Raw genomic sequence first — 23,806 nt, 5'->3', positions numbered from 1 at the left:
GGCCCAGCGTGGGCACAATGCGAACGCAAGGCCAGCCCGAGAACATGCGGGCAGGCTTGAGTGTGGTGCAGTCACAGCCCCAGCACGCGCCAGCGGGCCTGGCCATGGAGCAGTGCGGTGTGTTCACAGCCCAGGCACATGCTGGCAGGCCCAGGTGCAGGAAGGTGTGGTCACAGCCCGAGCACATGCCAGTGGGCACAGTGCAGTACGGCCAGAGCCCAGCACATGCTGTCAGTGCAGTGCAGTATAGCCCAGCACATGCCAGCAGTGCGGTGCAGGCCGGCACATGCCGGTGGTGCAGTTCGGTGCGGTGTAGGCCGGCACATGCCGGCGGTGCAGTTCGGTGCAGTGCAGCCCAGCACATTCCGGCGGTGCGGTTCAGGGTTTGGTGCGGTGCAGCCCGGCACATGCCAGCAGTGTGTTTAGGTGCGGTTCGGTGCAGTGCAGCCCAGCACATGCCGGCGGCACGGTTTGGTGCGGTGCAGCCCGGCACATGCCAGCAGTGTGGTTCGGTGCGGTTCAGTGCGGTGCAGCCCGGCACATGCCAGCAGTGTGGTTCGGTGCAGTTTGGTGCGGTGCAGCCCGGCACATGCCGGCGGTGCAGTTCGGTGCGGTTCGGTGCGGTGCAGCCCGGCACATGCCGGCGGCGCGGTTCGGTGCGGTGCAGCCCGGCACATGCCGGCGGCGCGGGGCGGCGCAGCCAATGGCGACGGGGCAGGACATGATGTCAGCGGGGCTCTAGAAAAGGCGCGGAGCCTCGCGCGGCGCCCGGGCTGCAGACGCGCGGCGGGCGCACGGAGGGCGCGGGGCGGGCGCAGGGCGGTGGCTCCGCTCCCGGCTCCGGTTGCCCCGCGGCCCCCTCGCCGGCGGCCGCCCCGGGCCCGCGCCGCTTTAAGGAGAGAGGGGGGCCGCCGAGCGCCCGTCCCATCTGGTGTCCGTCCAACTCTTCCTCCTTCCCCCCGGCTTTTTCTTTTCCCGATGAGCTCGGGCGGGCTGGGGGAGGAGCGGGGGAAGGAGCAAACTTTGCCCCTGAGCTGCCGCCGCTGCAGGCGCTCCGGACCGTGAGCGCGCGGGGGGCGCCCGCCCCGTCCTCCGGCAGCGCCAGCCTGCGCTCCGCCCGCCGCAGCCTCCCTCGCCTCGCCTTCCTCCTCGACGTTTCGCACAGTACGATGTGGAGGGCTTGTCGTTATTGTTATATTTTTAATTTATTTCTCACGGAAGATGGTTTAATTTTTTATATTTCTATTATTTATTAATCCCTCCCAACCGTAAACCTGCCCAGCCTTCTGCCGGCCGGGCCAGAGCATAAAGCCTGGGACCGCACCTGGGGCGATGAGCCCTGCGCTGAAGAAGCCTCCTAGAGGGATGTGCCTGGGCCGCGCAACAGACTAGATCCAAGCCCCGAAGCTTACACCACCGGTTCTCCCCTCTCCCTCGTTCCCTTCGCCCGCCTTTCCTGCACCCCATCCCCTCGAAACCTCGGATCGGTGCCTGCGCTGCGCTCCGGAGACCTTTGCCGGGTGGAAAGCCCGGAGCCTGAGGAGAGACGGGGCGGCCGTGCTAGATGCATGGGGGAGGGCTCCGGTTAATGCAAGTTCTGGGCTCCTGCAGGGACCCCGACAACTGTCAGCAGCAGCAGCAACTCGGGGCCTCCTCCTCTGCTTCCTCAGCGATGCTTTTCCACAGCCTGTCCGGCTCGGAGATGCACGGGGTCATCGACGAGATGGATCGGAGAACCAAAAGCGAAGCACCCGCCATCAGCTCGGCTATAGACAGGGGAGAGACCGAAACGGTAGGAGGACGGAGGAGTGGGGGAGTCATTCAACCCTCTAAACATCATTACCCCCTGAAAGATATAGCTTTTCTCTTAAAATAACAGATCGAGGGGGGAACTTATCCAGAATGCTAAATTAGAAGAAAATTAAGCATAGAGGCACTCCAAAATATTAAACAAAACCGTGGGGAAAGGCATGAAACTGTTAATTATTAATAATATGCGTAGTAATAGTAACGCTTGGGTGGAATGAACGGCACTGGTCTTGTGAGAAAACAGAAAGATAGACCAGCGTTTTGGTAGCGTCCAAGAACTCCTTCCCTTCCCCCAGCCTGTCCGGCCTTCCAAAGTTTTTAGGAAGAGACAAAGTATGCTTTTATACAGATAACGTTTTGGCACAGGGAATTTTTTGTCTGCAGAATGGAAACGCAGACATCAAAGAATCCAATTCTGTGTTATTTTTTCAGGTAGAATGTCTACACTGAGGTATACTTTGTAGCATTTAGAAACAAAAAAAAAAAAAACACCCAAACTCAAGTGCCTTTAAATAATGATTTTAAAAAATAATTGTAATATATGTGAACACTGGGTTTGTGAACATGGCGAACAGAACTAGAAGATGTGTTTCAGGGAGGAGGTTGGATGCAAAATTCTATAACTTTACCAGTTTTTATCTTGTGTCTGCGGATATGTAGTACTTTTATATTAATGCATTTAGATAATGAAAAGATACATCCTTCCAACCAGAGTTAAGTTAGCCAAGTGGAAGAGATTTCTGAAGTGTACTAGCTGATTCAGTATTTTGTGTACTACTTTTTTGTTAAGAAATGATATTTCTGAAGTGAAGTGATCCCGTATTTTGCTTGAATGCTGCTTTGTAAGCTGATACGGGTATATGCAAGAAAGATATCCGTTCTCGGTTTTCTAAACTTCATCAGTATGTGTTCCTTCTCTTAATGCTATGTAGAAATTTACTTAAAGGTGATGGTGGGAGTATTTAATCCTGAAATACTAGCAAGCAGCCTTTATGCTGGAAGGATGGAGTGTGATTTCTAATCTAAATGGGTTTGGGTTTCTTTGGGAAAGTTAATGTTTCTCCGTACAATTAAACAATATCAAATTATCTTTCCTGGAATACATATTTTGGCATGGTACCTTTATATACCACTGTATAAGGTATATGCATACATGTGTATATAATAAATAGTGGGACAGAATGCTGGATCCTTAAATACCGTTTCTGGGTCTCAGAATATGTATCTACCGGAAAAACTAAACGGAAAAATCGTATTTTATTCGAAATGGATTAGATGAAACTACTTTGGGTAGAAAACGGTCCCTAATCAGAGCTTGGTTAGTGCCTTAAAGAAATAAGCTATCGGTGACTCGTGTGGCTAACAAACCGCTGTAGTGCCGTAGTTTTATTTATATGTAGTTCTGATAGTGGGAACGGTTTAGTGCAAACAGGGGTGCTGGTAGCGATGGGATTTCCTGATCGCTGCGAGTACTGGGTGAAAGTAATCAGGCCAGCATATGCTGAAAAAAAAAAAAAAAAGAAAAAAAAGCTTCGTTTTGTGGCGATTCTCTCCTCTTAGATGTCTTTTCTTTCTGGTTTGCGCAAGGACTTAAGGCTTTAGAGAAGGTAAAAGTAAACAAACAACTTCTCCCCCCTCCCCGCACCAAAACAAACTGCGTGTTTGTCACGTCTGCAAAAAAACGTTCCGGGCTCTCCCGCACAAGAACAAATCCTCTACGGGCTTTGTGCACGGGGGGAGAGCAAGTCCGAGCGGAGTGGGCACCGCGAGGTCTGCCACCACCTCTGCTCCGCGCCAGCCACGCTCTGCAGCACTGGTCAAGGTGCCGGCTACAAGAATTAAGCCTTCTTAACCGGTTTCCGATATTTTTCTGTCTTTCTTTTTCGGTAGAAGTCGTCAGAATATGCACGTATTCGGTTTTTTTGCAGGGTTTCGATTGCATTGCGATTTGACACTAAACTATTAAATTATATAGGGGTTACATTTAGTTTTATTGCTTCCAAGTTTATCCCAGCATAATCTAAAGTGCTCTGTTGTTTTTTCCCCACTTTCTTTCCTGCACGTTTCCCACTATTTCGTTTTCCTGATAAAACATTCTGCACTTCGGATTTGGTAACTCTCAACTCCTTGCGGGTTTTATTCACTGGTCCCTCAATGCTTTGGGTCACAGCAGATTCGGATCCACGTTGTTTGGAACCAGCTTGCAGGGAGATCTGGGTCTGTGGCACGGTGACTGCTAGGGGGGCTGATCGTAATTCACCCGGAATTTTATGGCTAGGAAAATACACACACAGACACGCTCCACATACACGCACTCACAGAGCATTAACTGTGCAGGCACTCTCCGTATATCCAGAATAATAAATTTTAGAATTAACTATCCGCGATTTGCCTATTCTGTGCTTATTGCGCCTTTTCGTGGACAGCATCTTTACTTGTTATAGCACTGGAAAATCCACAAAGGAAAAAAAAATAAAACAAAACAAAAAAACTTGCTTTCATCCGGACGCCTGCCCTAAAACCCAAGGTGTTGTTTTTGTCTGATCCCCACCCCAGGATGGTGGGTTGCTGCGGGACCCGGGGGACCGGGGCGCGGGTCGGGGCGTGCAGCCTCTGCTCCGGCCAAGCCCCCGCGACGGAGAAGAGAGTTAAGGAGAGGCCGGGCCCGGCCGGGCAGGGGGAGGGGAGCCGGCACAGGAGTTTCTCCTCTCGCTAACGGTCTGTAATTGTTTCCCCCCAGCAGACCATGCCTTCCATCAGCAGTGACCGGGCTGCCCTCTGCGCCGGCTGCGGAGGGAAAATCTCCGACCGTTATTACCTCCTGGCTGTGGATAAACAGTGGCACATGCGCTGCCTCAAGTGCTGCGAGTGCAAACTCAACCTGGAGTCCGAGCTCACCTGCTTCAGCAAGGACGGCAGCATCTACTGCAAGGAGGATTACTACAGGTACAACTTGCCCTGGGCTAGGGGGGACCTTGCCGCCCTCCGCGCCGAGGGAACCCCGTCCCGAGGGGCTCCTAAACCTCTCACTGAAGGCTCGTGGTGGAGATGGGCTCCGTGTTCCCGGGCGGGGGACAGGGCGCGGGCGGGGCTCACCCCGTACCGAGGGTGCCGGGGGCTTCAGCAGGCGAACCCTCCCCGGTGTTCTTGGGCTGCGGAGGGAAGGCAACGGCCAAGGGGAGCAGAGGGTGTTTAGTGCCCCGGGCACGCGGGGCCCGGCCCGGAATGGTCCCTCACCATTGGGAAGGGCTCGCCCTGGCCGCCCGCGTCCCTGTGCGGAGGTGAGGGGATGGGGCTGAGCCCCGGCCGGCTGCGGGGCTGGTCATGCGCGGGGCGGGGGCCGGGGCCTCTTCCCTGGGGGAGATAGTGGGGCAGGAGCTGCGCCGCGGTGCGGGAAGCGGGACGGAGCCCCTCGGCTCCCTGCTCGGAGCCAAGCCGCTCCGACACCGTCCCGGCTTCGAGCCGCCGCCCCGGCTGAGGCGGCCCGGGCCCCGCAGACCCTCTCCCTCCGCTGCCCTCCGGGCGGTCCCGACGAAGGGGGGAGGCGGGGGGGGGGATGCGCCTCTCACGGTCTCCTCTGGCCGTTCTGTTTTGCAGGAGGTTTTCGGTGCAGAGATGCGCGAGATGTCACCTGGGGATTTCTGCCTCCGAAATGGTCATGAGGGCCAGGGATTTGGTATATCACTTAAACTGCTTCACTTGCACCACTTGCAACAAGATGCTGACCACCGGCGATCACTTTGGTATGAAGGACAATCTGGTGTACTGCCGCCTCCATTTCGAGACTCTCATCCAGGGGGAGTACCAGGTGCATTTCAATCACTCGGATGTAGCTGCTGGGAAGGGCCCGGCATTGGGAGCGGGCTCTGCCAACACTTTGGGACTGCCTTATTACAACGGCGTGGGGACTGTCCAGAAGGGGAGACCCAGGAAAAGGAAGAGCCCAGGGCCTGGGGCTGATCTGGCAGCCTACAACGCAGGTAAGAGACCCCAATCATCCCCCACAACAGTTCAAAGGGTTTGTTTCTGTTCACTTCCAAAGGGGGATTTCCGTTTATTTTAGCTTAAACCGTTAATAATAGTTTAGCTGCGGCATAATTATTGAGATCAAGTGCTGTCAAACTGCAATTACAGAAGCTAATATGTTAGCATTTTTCACTTCAGCTGGAAATAAAATGTTTTGAAGCAAGGTCATCTGGTTAAGGAGGGGGAGAAGGGGGAGCGTAGCCTGAAATAAAATCTGGAAACCAGAGATTGTAAGTTAGCACTTCAGAAAGCTGTGAATTTTCTTTAGTAGCTACACTCAGAGGCTGCTGATGGGTGAATTATTCTGCCCTTGTCCTGAGGTCTTGCACCTCAGAGCTCTGGAAGGAGAGGGACCGGGGGGTGGGGGGGCGGGGAGTGGGGGGTGGTGAGAGAGGGGTTGTTTCTCGAGGAACTGAGGCCAGGATGCGGAGCTGGGGTGCCCGTCGGTCCTGGGGAGGGCTGCAGGTGCCCGCGGGAGCCTCCAGGCTGCTCCAGCGGCCACGGGTTCGGCTGGGGTTCTGTTCCTCAGATGTGACTCGGAGAAGAGTCGGAAAATTCGCAGCATCCCCTCTCTAAACCTTCGCTGCCCTCAGTCGCAGCCCCTGCTCTTAACCGAGAGCAGCAGCGAGAAGAAAGGGAGCGAACCTGGTAGCGGCCACAAGCCTGCAGTCTGCAGAAACTCTGTCTCCCGGGCTCTCTGCTTGAGCTTCAAGCTTTCTGATGCGTTTCCTCGTTTAACCCCCCTCCCCCCCAGCACTGTAATTCTGCAGGCGAGGGAATCCGAGCAGGCTCCTGCCCTCAAATCCCTGCTTCCCCTCGCCCCTGTAACTGCCCACCAGAACGGCTGCGATCAGTACCTCTGTCAGCACCGCTTCTCGTGTGCGAGAGGAAAAAGTGTTTGGACAAAAGGAAATTCTTAGATCTTGGCTGTATTAGAGGGATTCGAGGCGGAGGTGGGGTTTGCCTCAGACTGGCGTTTCCCTGCGTTGCGCGCTCAGCCGTCCCGCCAGACCCTGGGGACGAAACTCGTTCCCTCTTTCCTTGTGCTGCTCTCGCATCCTCTGCCCCTCTCCGCCCTTTCCAGCGTGTTCTCTTTTGTGATCCGCCAACTTCAGCCGTGGTCCGCAGGGCATAGATTTACCTTGAACGGTTTTTATTTCCCGGAGAGGGCATTAGGTAAAGGCCAAGTTTGCTGCGGTTCGCTTCGAGCCGCGCTCCGGCTGCCCCGGGCTGCGCCGCGCTCCTGCCCGGAGTGGGGAGGGGAACCGGGGGGGCGGCAGAGGCGGAGTGGGGGGGCTCGGGCCGTACCCAGCATCTGCCGGCACCCAGAGCTTCGGTGCGGGGAGGCGACCGCGCCGGAAGGATGGGGCTGCGGGTGATTTGCGCCTGGAGACTGAGCGACAATAGCAACGGAGCGGTTTGCGGTGAAAATGACAGGGAGAAAAGGCGCATCTCTAACTGGCAAACGCACCTGGGGAACAGCGTTGCCAGCTATGATTGGTTTAACTAATTGCTGAATAATTTGGAAACGGTGCAAAAATCAGTAGCAGTCCCAGTGGTGAAGGTTGATGAAAGGTGTACGTAGCGTTCTCCCGAGTAACAGCTGAGCTTTAAAACACACATAAAATATGCGTCTTGCCCGCTTAAAAACGTCTCCTTTTCGGAGGGATTAGGTTTTAATTGTCCTTCCGCTGTCTCCCTGTGCAGGGCAGATGTTCAGATTCAAAGGACCTGTAAACGGAACCAGCGGCATCTGTCCTGGATGGGAGCACAACCTGAAAAATCTTACTGCTCCCTGACTTCCCAAATAATCCGTCTTTAACTCTGTTTTTTAAAATTCGTTTTCAAAATAATTGCCCTCCGATTTCTTGGTCTTCTAATTTTTGCTTAGAGCCAGCAGCTGAAGCTTAAGAGACCTTTCTTAAGGAACCTTTGGCTTCTTTGCTTAAACTGTTTATCTACTTAACTATCTACTAAACCAATAATCGATTAATTTATGCGAAAACAAGTGCCATTGATCTTGGAAATCAGGCCCGTTGATGTAAAATTTAACAAAATAGCAAATTATTGGAAAGCTTTTGATTTTGTGCCTTTTAAAGAGAAACTGTTTAAAAGTGTGATAGTTTTTTACTTTTAATGGAACTTCTCGTTTTCTTCTCAGAAATGCACAACGTTGTCCTCTGAGAAGATCTGTTGCTGGCAATTTGTGTAGAATACTTTGTGTAAATAAATCTATACTCAGAGGCTGTAGGAAAAGGGGGACCCGACGGGAATTATTTTGTGAATTGCAGCAAATATTCATCTCCAACACGAAATGGACTGACTTCTTTTTTTTTTTTTCTTTTTTTTTCTTTTTTTTTTTCCCCTCCTACTTAAACGAGGCTCGGTTTGCACGGGGATGATGGGTTTTAGATGTGGATGGAGCCTGACAAGTGGAAAATAGCTTAGAAGGATGCTGAAACTTCAAAAAGATTTCTTTTCCCCTTTCTTTCTTCTTGCTTTTCTTTCTTTTTTCTTTCTTCTTTTTTCTTTTTTTTTTTTCCTAAAGTGTGTTCCTGTGATCATAATTTCTTCTTTCACTTGTTGGAATGGAGTTTGATGGGTTTTTTTAGGTCAGTAAATCAATGGCTGAAAGCTTGCTGAACACAGAAGCACCTGTAAGGAATTCTGAATACTCCCTTTGTGAATTAGACCCCAAACCTCCCACAGCCTGCTATATTTTATTCATTTGTATCTAGCTTGTCTTTAACGTGAAGACACTAAAATACCCTCGAAAATGACAGGCGTGCTGTGCAGACTTGGGGCACCGCGGGCTGGTAAAACACCCCTGATCTGTGCAGGTAGCGAGAATATTCAGAAATATTTCCTCCCTTTACTAGCGGGAAGACACACAGCGTTTCAGTAAGGGCCCAGGCGGGTGGCGAGCGGGGTCCGTGCGGGAGAAGAGGGGACTGCTCGCCCGGGCACTGAGGCGGCCGGGCTCGGGGTTGTGAGGTGGGAGGGGGCTGCAGAGGCCGCGAGCGGGGTTTTGGGGTGCAAGAGGGGGCCACAGAGGCGAGGACCAGGATTTTGGGGCGCTGAGGGGGCTGTTTATCAGAGGACGGGAGCTGTAGGGGCCGGTAGTGGGGTTTTGGGGTAGGGGGGGCTGCAGAGGCCATGACCGGGGTTTTGGGGTGCGCGAGGCTGTTTGCTGGGGATCCTGAGCCTCCGAACAGGATTTGCCAACAGTGTATTTCCTGACAGAAATGGGGAAAGCCGGGAAAGTTTTGAAGCTCGAATTTCCCTTTCTCTCCTCATTTCCCCTGGGACCGAAAGCTCAGAATAAGCTTTCCTGTGACTGCAGTTGCCGAACGAGCAAACGGGAGTCGCAGCTTATAAAGGGATGTCTAGCAGCGATTCCCTGGGCAAAAGCAGAGCTCTCCCCTCTCCCTTCCGTCCCTTCTGTCCGCGCTCGGGGCATCGCGGGCCGGCGCTGCCGCTCCCCAGGGGCGAGCGGGGGCCCTCGGGAGGAGCCCGGGGAGCGGAGCCCCGGGAGCGGAACGGGCCGGGGCCGCCCGGGTTAATCGCGGCGCCCCGGGGATCCCCGCGCGCCCGCACCGGCCATTCGGCGCCATTCACTGGGATTAATTGAGGGGAAAAAGCCCGGCGGCCGCCTCCTCCCGCGGGGCCCGGTGCCCGGGGCGGCCCCGCTCCGGCCCCGCGGGGGAAGGGGGGGTCCGCGTCCGCGGGCAGCCCCGGGGCAGCGGGACACCGGCCCTTTTGTCCCGGGGTTTCTAATCCCGGCTCTCCGCTCTCGCGGCCCTGCGGTGCTCAGCCCGGAGACGGTAGCTCCTTAAGACGGGATTTATCTCCCTCCTCCTGAAACACTTCTCGCCGTGCCAAGGCTTAGGCAGCGCTTTCTGTGCCTGCGGCTCCCAGGGCTCGGCGGGGCCCCCTCTTTTCGGGGCTGCCGAGCGCCTCCGGAGCAGCGAGGGGCGCCCCGCCTGCTCCAAGGGCCGCAGCTTCACCTCTCCTGATCCCAGGAACTCAGGCCTTCGCCCTTTCCAAGTGTCTTCTCCTTCCACTGGGAAGAAAGCCTCTCTCTCTTTCTGTCCCACGTTGCCTTCGGAGGGCTCTGTCTCACTTCTGTCCCGTTCAAGGATGTGGATACAGCAAAGTCCTTCACGCGCCCCTGCCGAACAGCAAACACGCTGCACCCCTGCCTGGACTAGTTAATCACAAGTTCCCTCTCCAGGCAGCAGAAGGTTAAAACACCCCCTTGACTCTTGTTACAGAAGGAAAGGGTTGTACGTTCCTGAGCCACTGGATACAGAGAGCTGATGCAGGCACCAAATGTGCCTCTTGTTTCATCACTCTTTCAGAATCAGGATTACTTTTGCTTTCTTTCTGGGTAATTGGTAATTTAACATGTCAAATACAAGAACAGAAGTTCCCCCAAAGGAAATTCCTCTTTCCTATCTTCTTCGTGCCCTGTATGTGTAGTGACCTGCTAACTGCTAAGCATGTGCTTTGTCCTGAATCCAGACCTGGGGGGATGGGAGGATATGACCATCTGAGTATGAAACACTGCTCCTAATTTTCCTTCTTCCATAGTATTTGTCACAAAGATGACAGTACATCCTGCTTTACACTTGTGTCGCTGCTTTTGGAGATGGCATTATGCATTATTCTGCAGAGCGTATTTTGGCCATTGGTATCAAAACATACCATTTTACTCTTGATTTCCAGTGATGCTTTCCATGGACATCACCATCTTACGGCCAAGAGGATGTTTGTACCATGATGCTGGTGGTGGAGGGAGGCTGCAAGAGCTGGCCACTGGCAAGACCAGCCGGAGGACAGGAGGGCAATGGCCTGGATGTAGGCACTGGAGGGAAGTCACAAGGACTTTGGAGAAGTTCTAGGGTCAAAAAGAGACTTGGCACCACTTCAGAATTTGTTTTATCACAACATAAGAATGAAACGTTGGTCAGTTTAAAACTCCTCTATTCAACTGGAATTTCACCAGCTGTATTTCTGCAGCCCCAGCAGGAGCCCTAGATAATGCAATTGAATGGAAATCTTAGGTAGGGGTAGTTTAACAGTTCCTTTGGGAGATACACAGGGAAACCACAAAGAAACAGGGAAGAGGTGCCTGAAAATCAGAGGATTGCATGAGGAGCCTGTACAGTGTTAGTCTCATGCTGTGATGCCTTCTCCAGAAACTCCTCAGCTCTTAAAATCTCGCCATGCCCCCACCCTTAGCCCATTCGCTGTGCCTGCAATGCCTGTGCCAAGAGAGATGCATGTAGTATTAGACCCATCAGAGTTGAAAGGGGGATTGGCACTAACTGGGAATATTTGTCATATTGGGTGATGCCTGGGGGTACCCGAACCACTTGTGCAAGGCAATGAACAGCAGGCACCCTTGTGTACTTTCAAAATCTGTCCTAGAACTTTCTTCATGGAAAAGGACAATAGCTTGCCAGTCTCAAATGGTACATATTTACTGTCATTTTACTATTTTTTTTTTTTAGTGAATGAGGAGGTAAAAACCATGAAAAAATAGCAGAATAAATTGTTCTCTATCCTGTCAGGGCTGGATGAAAAGCTGATATTCTCATCCCATTCTGGGAGGGTGTTGGATCACTTTTATTTCCTTGTATCCTGAATTTCTCTCTTTCTCTATGGAACAAGTTAAAATTCAACTACTTACAGGCCTAGGGTTTATTTTGTTGCATATAAACATGAACAGACCTCAGTCCTTCAGACAGGTATTTTGATGCATTTCCTCCTGAGTCTGCCTTGTTCTTTCTAGGAGGGTTTGAAAGCATTTAAGATAACACACGGAAGTCTTTTCCATTACAAATATCTAAAATTCCGGGAGTACATTTTAAAACCAGGCACTGCTTGGTTTTACATTTCCATAATAGAATTTGCCATGAGCAATATGGTTTCAGTTATTCATCCCAGTCTTTACACTGGGAATTGGAGCTGTGAAGGAGTCTGGAGCACATGGGGTGACCCCACTTGGCAACTAGGTTTCAGTTCTTAAACCAGAAGGAAGATTTGACTGCCTTCCATCCAGCTCCATTAATACTGCGTTTTTACTATCTCCTTTATGCCTCTTATACCTTTTAAATTCAGGCACTTCCAGTCGTTCCATGCCACAGGAAAACAAGCAGAAATGCTTCTTATTGCTACAATTTGGCACAAGATGCTCTGGTCTGGAAAGGCTTTATATGAATGCACGCACACACCCACAAGCACACATGCACATTTATATGTGCAGTACAATTTTTTAAGCTCTTTTTAAAATTATGGGAGTACAGAAACATGGAGAAATGTCTGAGGCTTTGGACACTTTCTACATATCCTTTAAATAAATGTGCTTTTGGACGTAAAACTGGGTTTTTGCAGGGTGCCTGCTATGTTGTGCCACAGCTTTGTGGAAGTTTCTGAAAAGCTGAAGTATGCAAAGCAGCTGCTGCGTTGCTGCAAACCTGCTTTTTGTAGAGCTGGGGTGCACTGGTACCTGGGTGTACCTGCAGGCTAGGGGTATTTTTTAGACCTATTTCTTATGCACGCCTTGTCGAATCTGTGAGTTTTCAGTAGGGCTGAAAACCTCTGATGGGTAGTGGGAATTTCAAGTAGGGCTGGAAGGATTCACGTTTTTGAGATGTACTCTCTTGTAATGAACCAGCAGTAGGGGACAACTGAAAACAAACCTGGTTGTGTGTGTGAGAAATTCACCAATAATTCCTCTTTCCTCTTTTAAAATACAATCTTTTCCTTTTTTTTTTTTTTTTTAAAGCAACACAGAACAGAGATAGTAGGGATTTTTAACATAGAAGTAATAGGAAATGAAAAGGTAGTTACAGATACTGGAACAGAAAAAGTAAATTAATGATAGTTTGTCAGAGCTAATTTTCAGTTACATCCCTGATTTTTTTAGTGGGTTTAACTCGATCCTTAATGTTATTTTAAGAGTTTTTCTATGGTTTGCTGTGTGCACAAATAAATGAAAAACTACTTTTAGTCTACGGGATTATTTTGCTTGGCTTTCAACATTTAATACTACTGGATAATTATTATAACGTTCCTTGTTCATAACCCTCCTTTAAAGGCTTCGTGTTTAATTTATACAAATGTGTCAATGAGCGTCACTCAGTGATTTTGGAAGGATACCACACTTGATCATTCAAACCAGTATTTGCAAATGCTTTTTTTAAAAAAAGGAAATTTAAACATATAAATAATTAAAAAGATATTTTTCATTTGGCTTGTCATTATATTAACAGCCTTATTTCTTTAGCTAGTCACATTATAGCAATAATTTGCTGTCCGGTACCCAAAAACTTTATTTCTTTTATAGTGTTTAATTTAATGGTCTCTCTTGTGCTCTACAGGGTTTAGTTTGATGGGGAAAATAATTCTAATTTTAACTGGTCTGTTCCATTGAGATTTAAGTGGACTATTGTACAGCTCGCTTTGTGAATTACAATGCAATTTACAGTGATACAAAGTACATTAAAACACTTTATGGAGTTGAGGACAGCCACTGTCCTACAAGCAGAAAGTGGAGGAAAGGCTGTGTGGAGATGGAGAGGAGGAAAGAGGGAAGCAGAGCTGACATTTTAAAAGCCAGAAAGAGGCAGGTGAGGGTCCTTGCGGGCTGGGTATTGTACAAGAAAAATAGAAGATGGAGGGAAAGGCAAGTAGGATTTGTACCAGAATAACGCATGCCATGGTGTGTTATTTTAATTGCTGCACTCAGATGAACCACAAACAATGCTGGTCACAGAGCGGTAGATTTACATGCCTTTTCCTCTTGTTGCCTTAAGCTCTAAGTTGCAATGAAAACGATGGTGACCACCTGGACAGAGACCAGCAATACCCCAGCAATCAAAAAACAAAGCGTATGCGGACATCATTCAAACACCACCAGTTGCGGACAATGAAGTCGTACTTTGCTATTAACCACAATCCTGATGCCAAGGACTTGAAACAGCTAGCTCAGAAAACCGGCCTGACCAAGAGAGTTCTGCAGGTAAGAGCAGCAGCCTTGTGTCTTGGAAAGCAAATCAAATAGCAATTTTATATTGGAAATGCTGGGTTTTGCTGATCTTCAAGATCCTCTTAAGTTTTTCTGCTTTCTGTGAGACTTCTGTTAAGTCCTAGGAAGAGTGAGAAAAGTGATTTCCTCTCCGTTTCCCCAAGGTAGCTCACTGGGTTCTAATTTCCAATTCCAGCTGGTAAGCTTTGGGGCTCTGCTTGTTTTCCGTAGTCAGTTAATTCTGGTGTGTGTTTTAGCTTCCAATCTGGTGTTAGAAAACGTGACTTATTTTAGTGTGTTCAGTGTAAATAGAGAGCTCTTCATTGAGAAAAGTTTAGAATGTTTACCTTAATAAGAAATTAATCAGCACTCTGGGTTTATTTTGTCACAACAAGGATGATATCTTCTGTTTCATAATTTAAGTGGACATATTTAATTTTCAAAGATTAATTTTTTATTCAATTTAGTAACTTAGAATGAACGGAAGCTGCATTTTTAAAAGTACTTTTTCTCTGAAAGCTGGATTTTTCTTGCTTCAAGAACACATGCTGTGTTTGAACTATTATGGGAAACAAAGATGAGAGTATTAGTTGATTCAGCTGCATTTTAATTTATAGTTCTGATTCAAGAAGTCAATTTTAATGGACTCTTATCTAAACACTATACCTAGAGGTAAATTTGGGCGTCTAGGAGCCGTGGCATTCCAGGATCTATTGCTGAAATTTTTAAATGGGTCTTAATTGTAGAAAAATGGTTTGTGGGCTTCGTAGAGACGGGTAAGGCTCAGTGCAGACTCCTGGGATGGCACAGTGGGCAGCTCTCCTAAGTTCCTGGGCAGGTGGAGGGCAGTAGGCAAAAATATCAAGAGAAACTGAGTTCACTGGAGAGATTCTGGACCTGATAGTGTTAAAACCTAACAGAAGAGGGAGTAAAAGTTTTGTAGGCTTCCCAGTAAAAACTGCTAATGAAAACCCATCCGTGATTACTTCTCTTGGCTATGTCCTCCATAGCTGGAATTTATTTTTTTTTAATTCTTATGAGGCTGGTTTGAGGTGGTGGAACGGTTTCCTCTGATACAACTGCTGCACATCCTAACACTCGATTCAGTGTCTCTCATAGCAGCTCTCTTGTATCCAAAAATATGGGCAAAATAATTTACTGCATTTGTCTACCCATATTTTGACACTTCTCCTTTATTTTACCCTCAGAGTTTAGACACTCCATTAATACCCGTTCTGTCCATTGCAGTGTGCTCACACATGAATTGTTTGAGACACTTCATATAGAGCATTAAGAAATGAGATCAGTGTCTAGAAAATGACTTTTTTTTGATCATTTTGTGTTCTCTCTCCTTACTCCACACCAACTTTTACTTCTATTTCTCTCTTCACCTAATGGGTCTTTTCTTCCATCTTTTTTCCAAATTATTGTCTCTGTTCCTTCCTTCCTTCATTCTCAGAATGTATTTCCTTGTCTCCAAAATTAGATTCCACACCTCCATTTCACTTCAGTTCCGCTTTCAGTTTCTTCATTGCTTCTGTTTCCACCTTAACTGTATCACATCTAGCAGTTTTAAGGTACTTAGTGGTTCCTCTATTTTTTGTGGCAGTCCCTTACGATTCCTCTGAATATGTTTCATCATTTTGGTAACTGGCGTTTCACCTCTTTTACTTCCACAGTTAAACACTCCTGTATGTTTGGGCTCCTTTAGGTGAAGAGTGGTGAAAGGTAATAGTCAGTGGTGAGTTTTGCACCCAGAGGATGATGCTATTGGAGGCAATTCAATAAAACGGCTCTGAGTGATAGTTTGTCCAGTATCATTTGAGTTCTCCTGTCTTGTTACCAGCACTCTGTAATCCATACTCTTTGACTTTTGGTTTGAAAACTAATTTGGACCATGACAAAACAAATTTGTTTTGATTTTAAAACCTTGGTGCCCAATTGGTTAATCTCTAACCCGAGAGAGGCAATTTTTCAAACACAGAAGTTCACCTGTGTGAGTTTCGGGGTTGGTCTTTGCTGGAGAAAACTCTTCATGATGTTGGGCTGGCATTCTAACTGTGTCGCTTATTGAACATGAAATAATTCGCTGTCACTATTGATCTAAACAAGCATCGTCAGAATTAGTCTGTCTTACACACTGTAGGCGTGTGGCCACCCAGGCGTGCGTGCACACTTGCCAGCAGTAAGTAGTCTCCTGCAGTACCTATGCTCTTGGCAGGTGTGTTTGTAAGCTGTTGTATTTTCTGTATATTCAGCTCTCAGGTCAGCTGATGTGGCTGTGGCTCTTTGTGTATAATCTATTTTAAGAGAAAATACAAGGCAATAGATCAGGAGAAACAGATTATTTTGTTCTGAAACCATTATTATTCCCCAAACACCCTTAGCAGATTTCTTAGTGATTTAGGGAACAGCTGTAGTTCCCTTACTGTATAGACGGTCCCACAGAACATGTAATGAGGGTGCTCTGTTTGTAGATGAGCAGAGAATTTGACCATGATCTGTGGTATCGGATTTGGAGGATGTGACTGCTGTCTTTGCTCTGTATGCAACTAATCACCAGCTACACATGTCCAGAAGTGGGATGGCATGGAAATGTAATGTGCTGCTTCCTAAATTATATTTCTTCAGCAGCTTTGTGATGCAGGCTAATTTCCATAAGTAGCTAGACTAGAATCACAGTAAACCTATTTTATTTTTAACCCCTATTTTTATTCGTTTTCATTTCAACATAGCTTTATATTTGAAATTTAATTCATATACTTCTTGTATTGCAGCGGGGGAGGGCAAGCTCATTATTGTAAGCTGTCATTTATAATTGAAGTGACCAGCTAATTCTGAGCTAACTAACTGGCATAAATCTTCCTCTTTTGGGAGCTGATCTTGCTTTTTGTGAGTTTAGAAAGGGAAGGTGGAAGCAGATAGCCCTAGGAAGACATGGTTTGCTAGCTATAGGTATGTGCCTCTTCTCTCCCCAGGAGTCTGGAATATGATTATCCATGGCAAAAGCAGTTTAGGAGCCTGAAGTGTTACTTTTCAATGGGTGTCTTGTACACTGCTTATTCTTCCTTGAATCACTCCCCAGCAAAGTTGCTATGAAAATCCTACAGAGATTACTCTGTGCATTTTGACTTTGCTAATTCAGTTTCCAGTAGTCAACAAGCACAAAGATTTTCAGTCACACGTAGGTACCCTGCACTGCCTTCCAGTGAAGATTTGCTTCAGGCTAGCATGCTGCAGGCTCTTTATCGAGCCCTCATTCATACAACATCCCATAGTTTCCCATTAGCTGTGTATTCTGTAATTACAGGAGTAACCAGAAAGTGTTTGCAATGAGTGAATGTAGTTTGTTTTGTGGTGCAACAGCCTTTATGATTTTGTTTCTCCACCACTTAGTTAGTAAAATTCAGAAACCTCAAACCTCTCCAGGTAGTATTGAGTATTTAAAAATTTGTTCCCAGGACAAGCTCTTCATACAATCAATACAGAAGAGTTGTGACAACGGAGGTGTTGCAGGCAAGGAACTAAAGTTATCGGAGGTGATCAGATGATCTCACTCACTGCAGTGTCTGAATCCCTGACAATACTTAGTGTATTTACTTACAATACTTCCCTATCAGATGGAGAAGTTATTTAATTTCTGTTTTGCTTGATGGAGACAAGAGTTAGCTGCACAGATCTCTGAAGAGGCAGTACAATATTTCAACTGCAGTACCTACCACCCGCCTAGCTACTGAGTTGCCCAGCTGCAGGCATCCAGCCCTACGGAGCAGAATGTGGTAGCATCTGTGGTGGAGCTTGCAGCTGCTTTTATTTTTCCGTGAGAGTTTTGGTCCATATTTCCCCTTTGATTTGGAATAGCCTTATAATGATACAGTTGGACTGAAAGTACTAAATCCTTCCCAATGGTTTAGTTTATTCCTCAGTACTGAAGACAGATCCCTAATTGTGTAATTGCTGTGAGGCAAGTCCTTCTGGAACAATTCTTTCAGTTGTGTGTGTTTAGGTAGTTACTTCTTTACTTTTCTATAAGACCCTTACAGGTGCAGGGCCCAAGTTGCCCACGGGAGCACACTGCGCTGCTGCCATCGTGCACGGGCAACCCTGGCTGCCCAGTGCCTGCATGCCACTTTGCGCAGCCATAACAGTGCAGGGCAGCAGAGAAGCAGGCCCACATTCCCACAGCTTGGAAAACAATAGGCTTAATTCTTTCACTACTCTTCAACGTGAAGGCTTCGCTGAATATCGTCCCTAACTGATAATCGCTATCTCGACATTTATGTTATCCCTTTCGATCATAAGATGAGGTATTTTCAGGATTTCAATTAACAAATATTTAGATGCCTCTTCAGTAATAATATGAATATTTATTATTGGACAATTTTTAGGAGCTTTATAACCATTGGCTGACTAACCTTGACAATATCTCAGTGAGGAAGTGAAAGTAGTCCTATAATCTCTATTTTTGAATAATACTTACAAGATTATGCAATATTTTCTCTGTCTAACATGCATTATCACTCTTAAAGAGAGAATGAACTATCTCATATCTGCAGCTCCCAAAAGCGGTATGAACGGTCATTGGAAAGGCATACAAGCACAGGTTTTCATATTTAATGGAAGATAAAGGAGAATACATAAACATCAATAATCTCATTCATTTTTCTTTACATCCTACATGTTTCAAAACACACACAGAAAAAATACAATAGAGTCTCTCGCCTTGTTAAAGTTAAGGAGCAATTGGATATTTAAGAACAATATAAATAAACAAAATACTTATGGTGCTTTCTACAGTTTTTTTGCACACTCTAAAGAAAATTGTTTTGTGATTAGGAATGGAAATGTTACTTACATTTGGAACTACTGCTTATATAAATACATGTATTTTTAATAATCAGAGGTGTGAAATTATCTGGAGAGAGTGTGAGAGAGAGGGTGTGCACCTTAAAGACCCTGGGGTAGAGGAGAAATCTTTCCAGGGAAAAAGTAAGAGTGCTCAATAGCAGGATGGGGCTGGACCATCTATAGATGAGAAGAAAATCAGTCAGAGGAAAAACAGCTGAGACACGTTCATCAGTTCTAACTGCGCTGACAGCTGAGGATGCAAAGAGAATGCCTTACAGTTGTGCTTGTATTTATGGATCCCTCCTGTGATAGTGGTTTGGCTTAAAGCGTGCCCTGCGGATGGGCCATGCTGCTCCAGAGGTAGCGGCAGAATTTCTGTACAGGTTGGTGTGGCCTTGTGAGCTCCACATGCTCATTTCCCCGTACAGGCCACAGCGGAGAAGTCTGATGGAGACACTGTTTGTCTATGCAGATCCTCTATTCCTTTCTCCGACAGATACAGAAATGATGAGGCTTATTGCATCTGGAATGGAAAGGCTTGATCCTATTCCCTGTAGGTCAACGTGAGGACGGTAGGATCAGGATTGAGTCCATTACAAAGGACATAACAATGACAGAAGGCCTTCTGCTAAATAAGTGCAGCGAAACTTCAGCCAGTTCGCAGAAATGAAATGACGCGATACCGACACATATCAGGGTGAACAGAGGGTATTGAATGACATTTTCAAGTTCAGTTGAAGTCATGTTCTGTACCTGGGTTTCATGCAAGTTTTTCAAATAGGTCAGAAAAATATTGTATCTTTAAACAACTCCTGCAGACAGTGGAGAGCAGTACTAACTGGGACCTAAACACCAAGACTGAACTAAGAAAGATGAAGTCATAGCTTTTGACCCTCACTAATAGATAATAATCAAATAATGAAGAAGTAGCGATCTTGGAAAAAAATCTGTGTGTGGATATCATTTCTACTGAACTGACAGTTCTTAATGCAGTGTGGGTGTTTAAAACCATTCAAGCTTCTTCTGCCAGCTTCATTCCAGTACTGAAAACATTTGAAACAGGAGACAGAGAGAGGCGAAGGGAGCTGAAGCATTTGAGAAAGAAGAGTAAGAAAGGAGAGTCCTTTTAGAAAAGCGAGAGCACTGCTGACACTGAGATGTGGGAAAACTCCTGGGAGAGCTCTCAGGGTACGCAGGAAGGCAGGGTGCTGTGGCCTGTCACCTGATGCTTATGAGGGGAGACGAACTTGAGATACAAAGGTGCTGAAACTTGTTATTTTATATTCTTCAGATGTTCGATGTCTGCCTCACCCAGACAAATAATTCTGGGATTAAGGACAAATGTGGTTTCATGTGGGCTGCCAGATTTCTAAGCATCTTTATGCATAGCCTGCACAGAATGGCTCCCCTCCTACATCCTCAGTCCACTCTTGTCCCAGGCAAACTGTTTGCACAGGATTGCAAGAGAGGGAAAGAGGAATGCTTTGCAGGAGTGCAGAGGACACTCCTCATGACTGGGGCTACTTTTCTAATGTGTTACCAGTAAAAACATCTCCCGCAATTCAAGAGTTGGTGAATTTGTGAATATGCTTTTGGTTTTTTAAACTCTGCAGCTCTTTAAATGCTACCCTGTTATATTAAATTATTTCAGGTTTGGTTTCAAAATGCTCGAGCCAAATTCAGACGGAACCTCTTACGTCAAGAAAACACAGGGGTGGATAAGACTTCAGACTCAACACTACAAGCAGGGACCCCATCAGGTCCTGCCTCAGAAATATCCAATGCCTCCATGAGTCCATCCAGCACTCCCACTACTTTAACGGACTTGACTAATCCTACTATGCCTACTGTGACATCTGTCTTGACGTCAGTGCCGGGAAGTCTTGAGGTTCATGAATCTCGAAGTCCTTCACAGACAACTCTTACGAATCTTTTCTGATGACTCTTTCTTAATAATTTCTTTAAAAAAGAAATTATTCTTAGTTGAAATTCCAAGTGTATTTTAATAGAGGCTTTGAGCAACTGACTAACCACAATTAGGATCTCTCCTAAAAAACAGAAGGAAGTGTAGTGTTCTGGTGTTACAGAGTATGGACGGAAGAATAACTTGGAAGATCTATCGCAACACAACATTTGTGTAACTGTACAGTTTTGTGGACTGAGCAAGGGAAACAGCAATTAATTTAAGTTGGCTAAAGCTTCTGTATTTTCAAAGACTGCCATGTGCCTTATACACTGTTTTACCTACATAATTTGGATTCCATGTCCACTTCTCTCTTTTTCTCTCTGTATATTTATGACCAGGGCAAAAATGTTAAGAGTTTGTTACTTTGAATAGTCCTAAGCCTTTCATTGGTTGCTTTGTTGTTTTAGAATTTTAAGGTCGAAGTCTGTTCGAATACCAGAATTTGTAAAATCTAACCAGTAATAAAACCACTTATGGAAACTACTTGGTAATGGCTGCAGTTACATTTAATAATAGTGTCACGATCAAGATAGGCTGATTGTGTTTAAAAGGATTAGAAAACTGCACTTCAAACACAGTATCTGCCCAGGATAAACTCTAAATATGATGTATATGTTCCTCCTGTTCCTGAAGTGTATCTGAATGAGAAATCCAGCTTGTACAACAGTCTGGATGTTCTCATTATAGAGAAATCAATAATTGGTAGTTGCAGGTAGAAGTTATCAGATAATGTTGTAATTCAAACAGAAAAACTAGACTTAATTTTCCTATGTGAAAGAAACTTGACTTCAGCTGGCATTTATGAGAAGAGCCCTGCTTTTGTGCAAGAGGGGGCTCATGCCATGTGATAGAGGAGGCAAGCGGGGGTCTGACAGCTGTGTGGCCACAATCCGTCTGTTACAAAGGGGGGCACTGGATCGTGTTTTCCTTAGGAGAAAGATAGAAGTATTTCAGGTTATGTTACAACACTGGTGGGCAAAGCTGAGGCAAAGTTATGTTCCATAAAGTCACAGCCTTGCATTTTTTGTAATGCTTTGAAGGAATAAAAAACCCAAGGAAGACTATGGTATTATTGATACCAATAAATGTGGTTATTCCTTTAATGATTCTGGACATTTCCAGACAATTGAATTACTTCTCCCAAAAAATCTGTGCAGAATATAACTCATATTTTGAGTTTATTTCCCATTGTTTTTAAAGATGGTTTTCTGTAACTAAAGAAATACCTCAGCAAAGTATAACTGTGTATCTGAATGAGTATAGGCGATGCTGTTTGCCCAGTGGTTTTATAGATTTTGAGTGGTACATAAGATGCGTATGGTTGTTCCTTTCCCAACCTGTTACAATCAGTCTGTTTCAGTCAATTGTTAGGTTGTATGTGGCTGGCTCTCTAAAACTAATCCGGCATTCCCATTGGATCAAAATTGTTCAAATATTATTCCAAATAAATATCAAGATAGGTGCCAAGATTTGTGTCCTTTGCCCTTTTCCATGCACTGAAGATGATTTAGTAGGTAACAACGTTTTGGTTTTAAAAGCACTACATTTATTCAGCTTTCTCAGCTGAAAATTTGCCGGTTTTGTGCCAGCCAAATTCCTATCGAGATCAGTGAGAGATCTCTGAGAATGAGGGCTGTGGGATAGAAATGCTGACATAATCAGGTCACTTATTAACCTTTTCTACACTTTGGCTTAAAAAACCTCACAGGTGAGTTCTCTGAAAAGGAAGAGAGTCCTAAAAAGTCATAACTAGCCAAGGTCTGTGAAAGGGATTGCTTTCCAACCACTAAACCCAATAGGCCATCACAGTTCAATAAGATTATGCACAACGATGAAACATTAGAAAAGATAATTTGGGTTGAATTAATAACTGTTACAGGTCTGTCTAAGGCATTTTTCCTCATAATATAATTGTCTAATATGGAACTGGTGCTGGTTACTGGGCTGTAAGAGAGTGCACATCCACTTTTCAAAGCCACTCCGACACCGATTCTGCTGTGTACGGTGTTTTGTTCATTGTCAATAACCTTGGAGGGGTTTTGTGGACATGTTTACCTGGGTCTTTTCTGGATTAAAAAGGCAATGTTGGTCCTCTGTTAACTGGATACAGCCCATAAACCCTGTGTATTAACCTGTAAACAGTTTAAAAACCTGAACCCTGAATTCTGAAGTGTAACGGCAAATGTAGCAAACAATTCAAATGGTTCTTTAAACTTGCAGTGCTATCATTTGTGATCTTGTATGTTAACTACCTGAATCCACACGGATGGGAATACCTTTCAAATCAATTCTCAATATTGCCTTTTCAAATAACTGACATTTATGAAGGGGACTACTCTTGTGTTAATCTTCTCTAAAACGTATAAGAGACAATTAGAGAAATTGTCCAGTTTGATCAAATCAGGGATTTTGCATATAAATAAGAGACAATATTCTATGTAGGGTCTTTATGTAGGTGCATTAGGATTCACTCTCTGGCTCCAATGACCTATGTTGTCCCCATGACTGTTTCAATCCTGTGGTATTGTTTGGTTGTTTAGAGCTTGTTGGTTTTGAATGCTGTACATTTTTTTTTACTACTGCAATCCTAATGTTTCTTCACATCCTTGTACAGTTCCACATTTGATGTATTAGTCTGAAATTATGTTAAAAACATGAACAAAAATGGAAATGATATTTCTTTGGAAGTGTATTTTTACTGTATACCTAATTTGAACTAGTTGAACATACTTCTTTACATTTTGCATGATAGGCGTGTAGTTCATTTTTTAAATATGAAAGAGACTTAAGGGTAACTTAGAACGAGAATATAATGAAACCTACTCAAATATGGAAAATACATACAATGATTTGCTACTTTTTGACTCAAGAAACTTTTTGAAATACATTTTACCTAGTTTATTTAAGATAATGCAAATATTTTGTCTTTGAGTTCATACATCATACAGAACATAAAGGGGATTACACTTTAGAGAAACATTCAAGTCTGAACTCCTAGGGAGTGGCAGAGAAACAAATAATGTGTTTGCCATTAACTGTAATAATTTATATCCGTGGCCCATTTTTTCTCTTGTCAGCTATGTACAAAGTCACTCTTTCAGCATTTAGGGTGTTACCGAGTC

At 45.8% G+C, this 23,806-nt stretch overlaps 1 protein-coding gene across 6 annotated transcripts in view; it reads left to right on the top strand.

Moving 5' to 3' along the window:
• LHX2 (LIM homeobox 2) overlaps nt 1-23,497 on the top strand; it is a 34,173-nt gene extending 10,676 nt beyond the window's left edge. For 2 of the 6 annotated variants that reach the window (XM_054084576.1, XM_054084578.1), the window contains exons 2-5: nt 4,550-4,755; nt 5,407-5,789; nt 13,659-13,864; nt 20,370-23,497. In XM_054084576.1, coding sequence (XP_053940551.1) covers nt 4,556-4,755; nt 5,407-5,789; nt 13,659-13,864; nt 20,370-20,657 — 1,077 coding nt within the window. In that variant the 5' untranslated portion in view covers nt 4,550-4,555 and the 3' untranslated portion in view covers nt 20,658-23,497. The other 4 variants (XM_009569542.2, XM_009569541.2, XM_054084579.1 and 1 more) reach the window with 4 other exon arrangements.
• Nucleotides 23,498-23,806: the final 309 nt, after the last annotated feature.

The sequence above is a fragment of the Cuculus canorus genome, chromosome 19, assembly GCF_017976375.1.
Source record: "Cuculus canorus isolate bCucCan1 chromosome 19, bCucCan1.pri, whole genome shotgun sequence".
Taxonomy (NCBI): Eukaryota; Metazoa; Chordata; class Aves; order Cuculiformes; family Cuculidae; genus Cuculus; species Cuculus canorus.
This window is presented reverse-complemented; position numbering and strand designations above follow the sequence as displayed.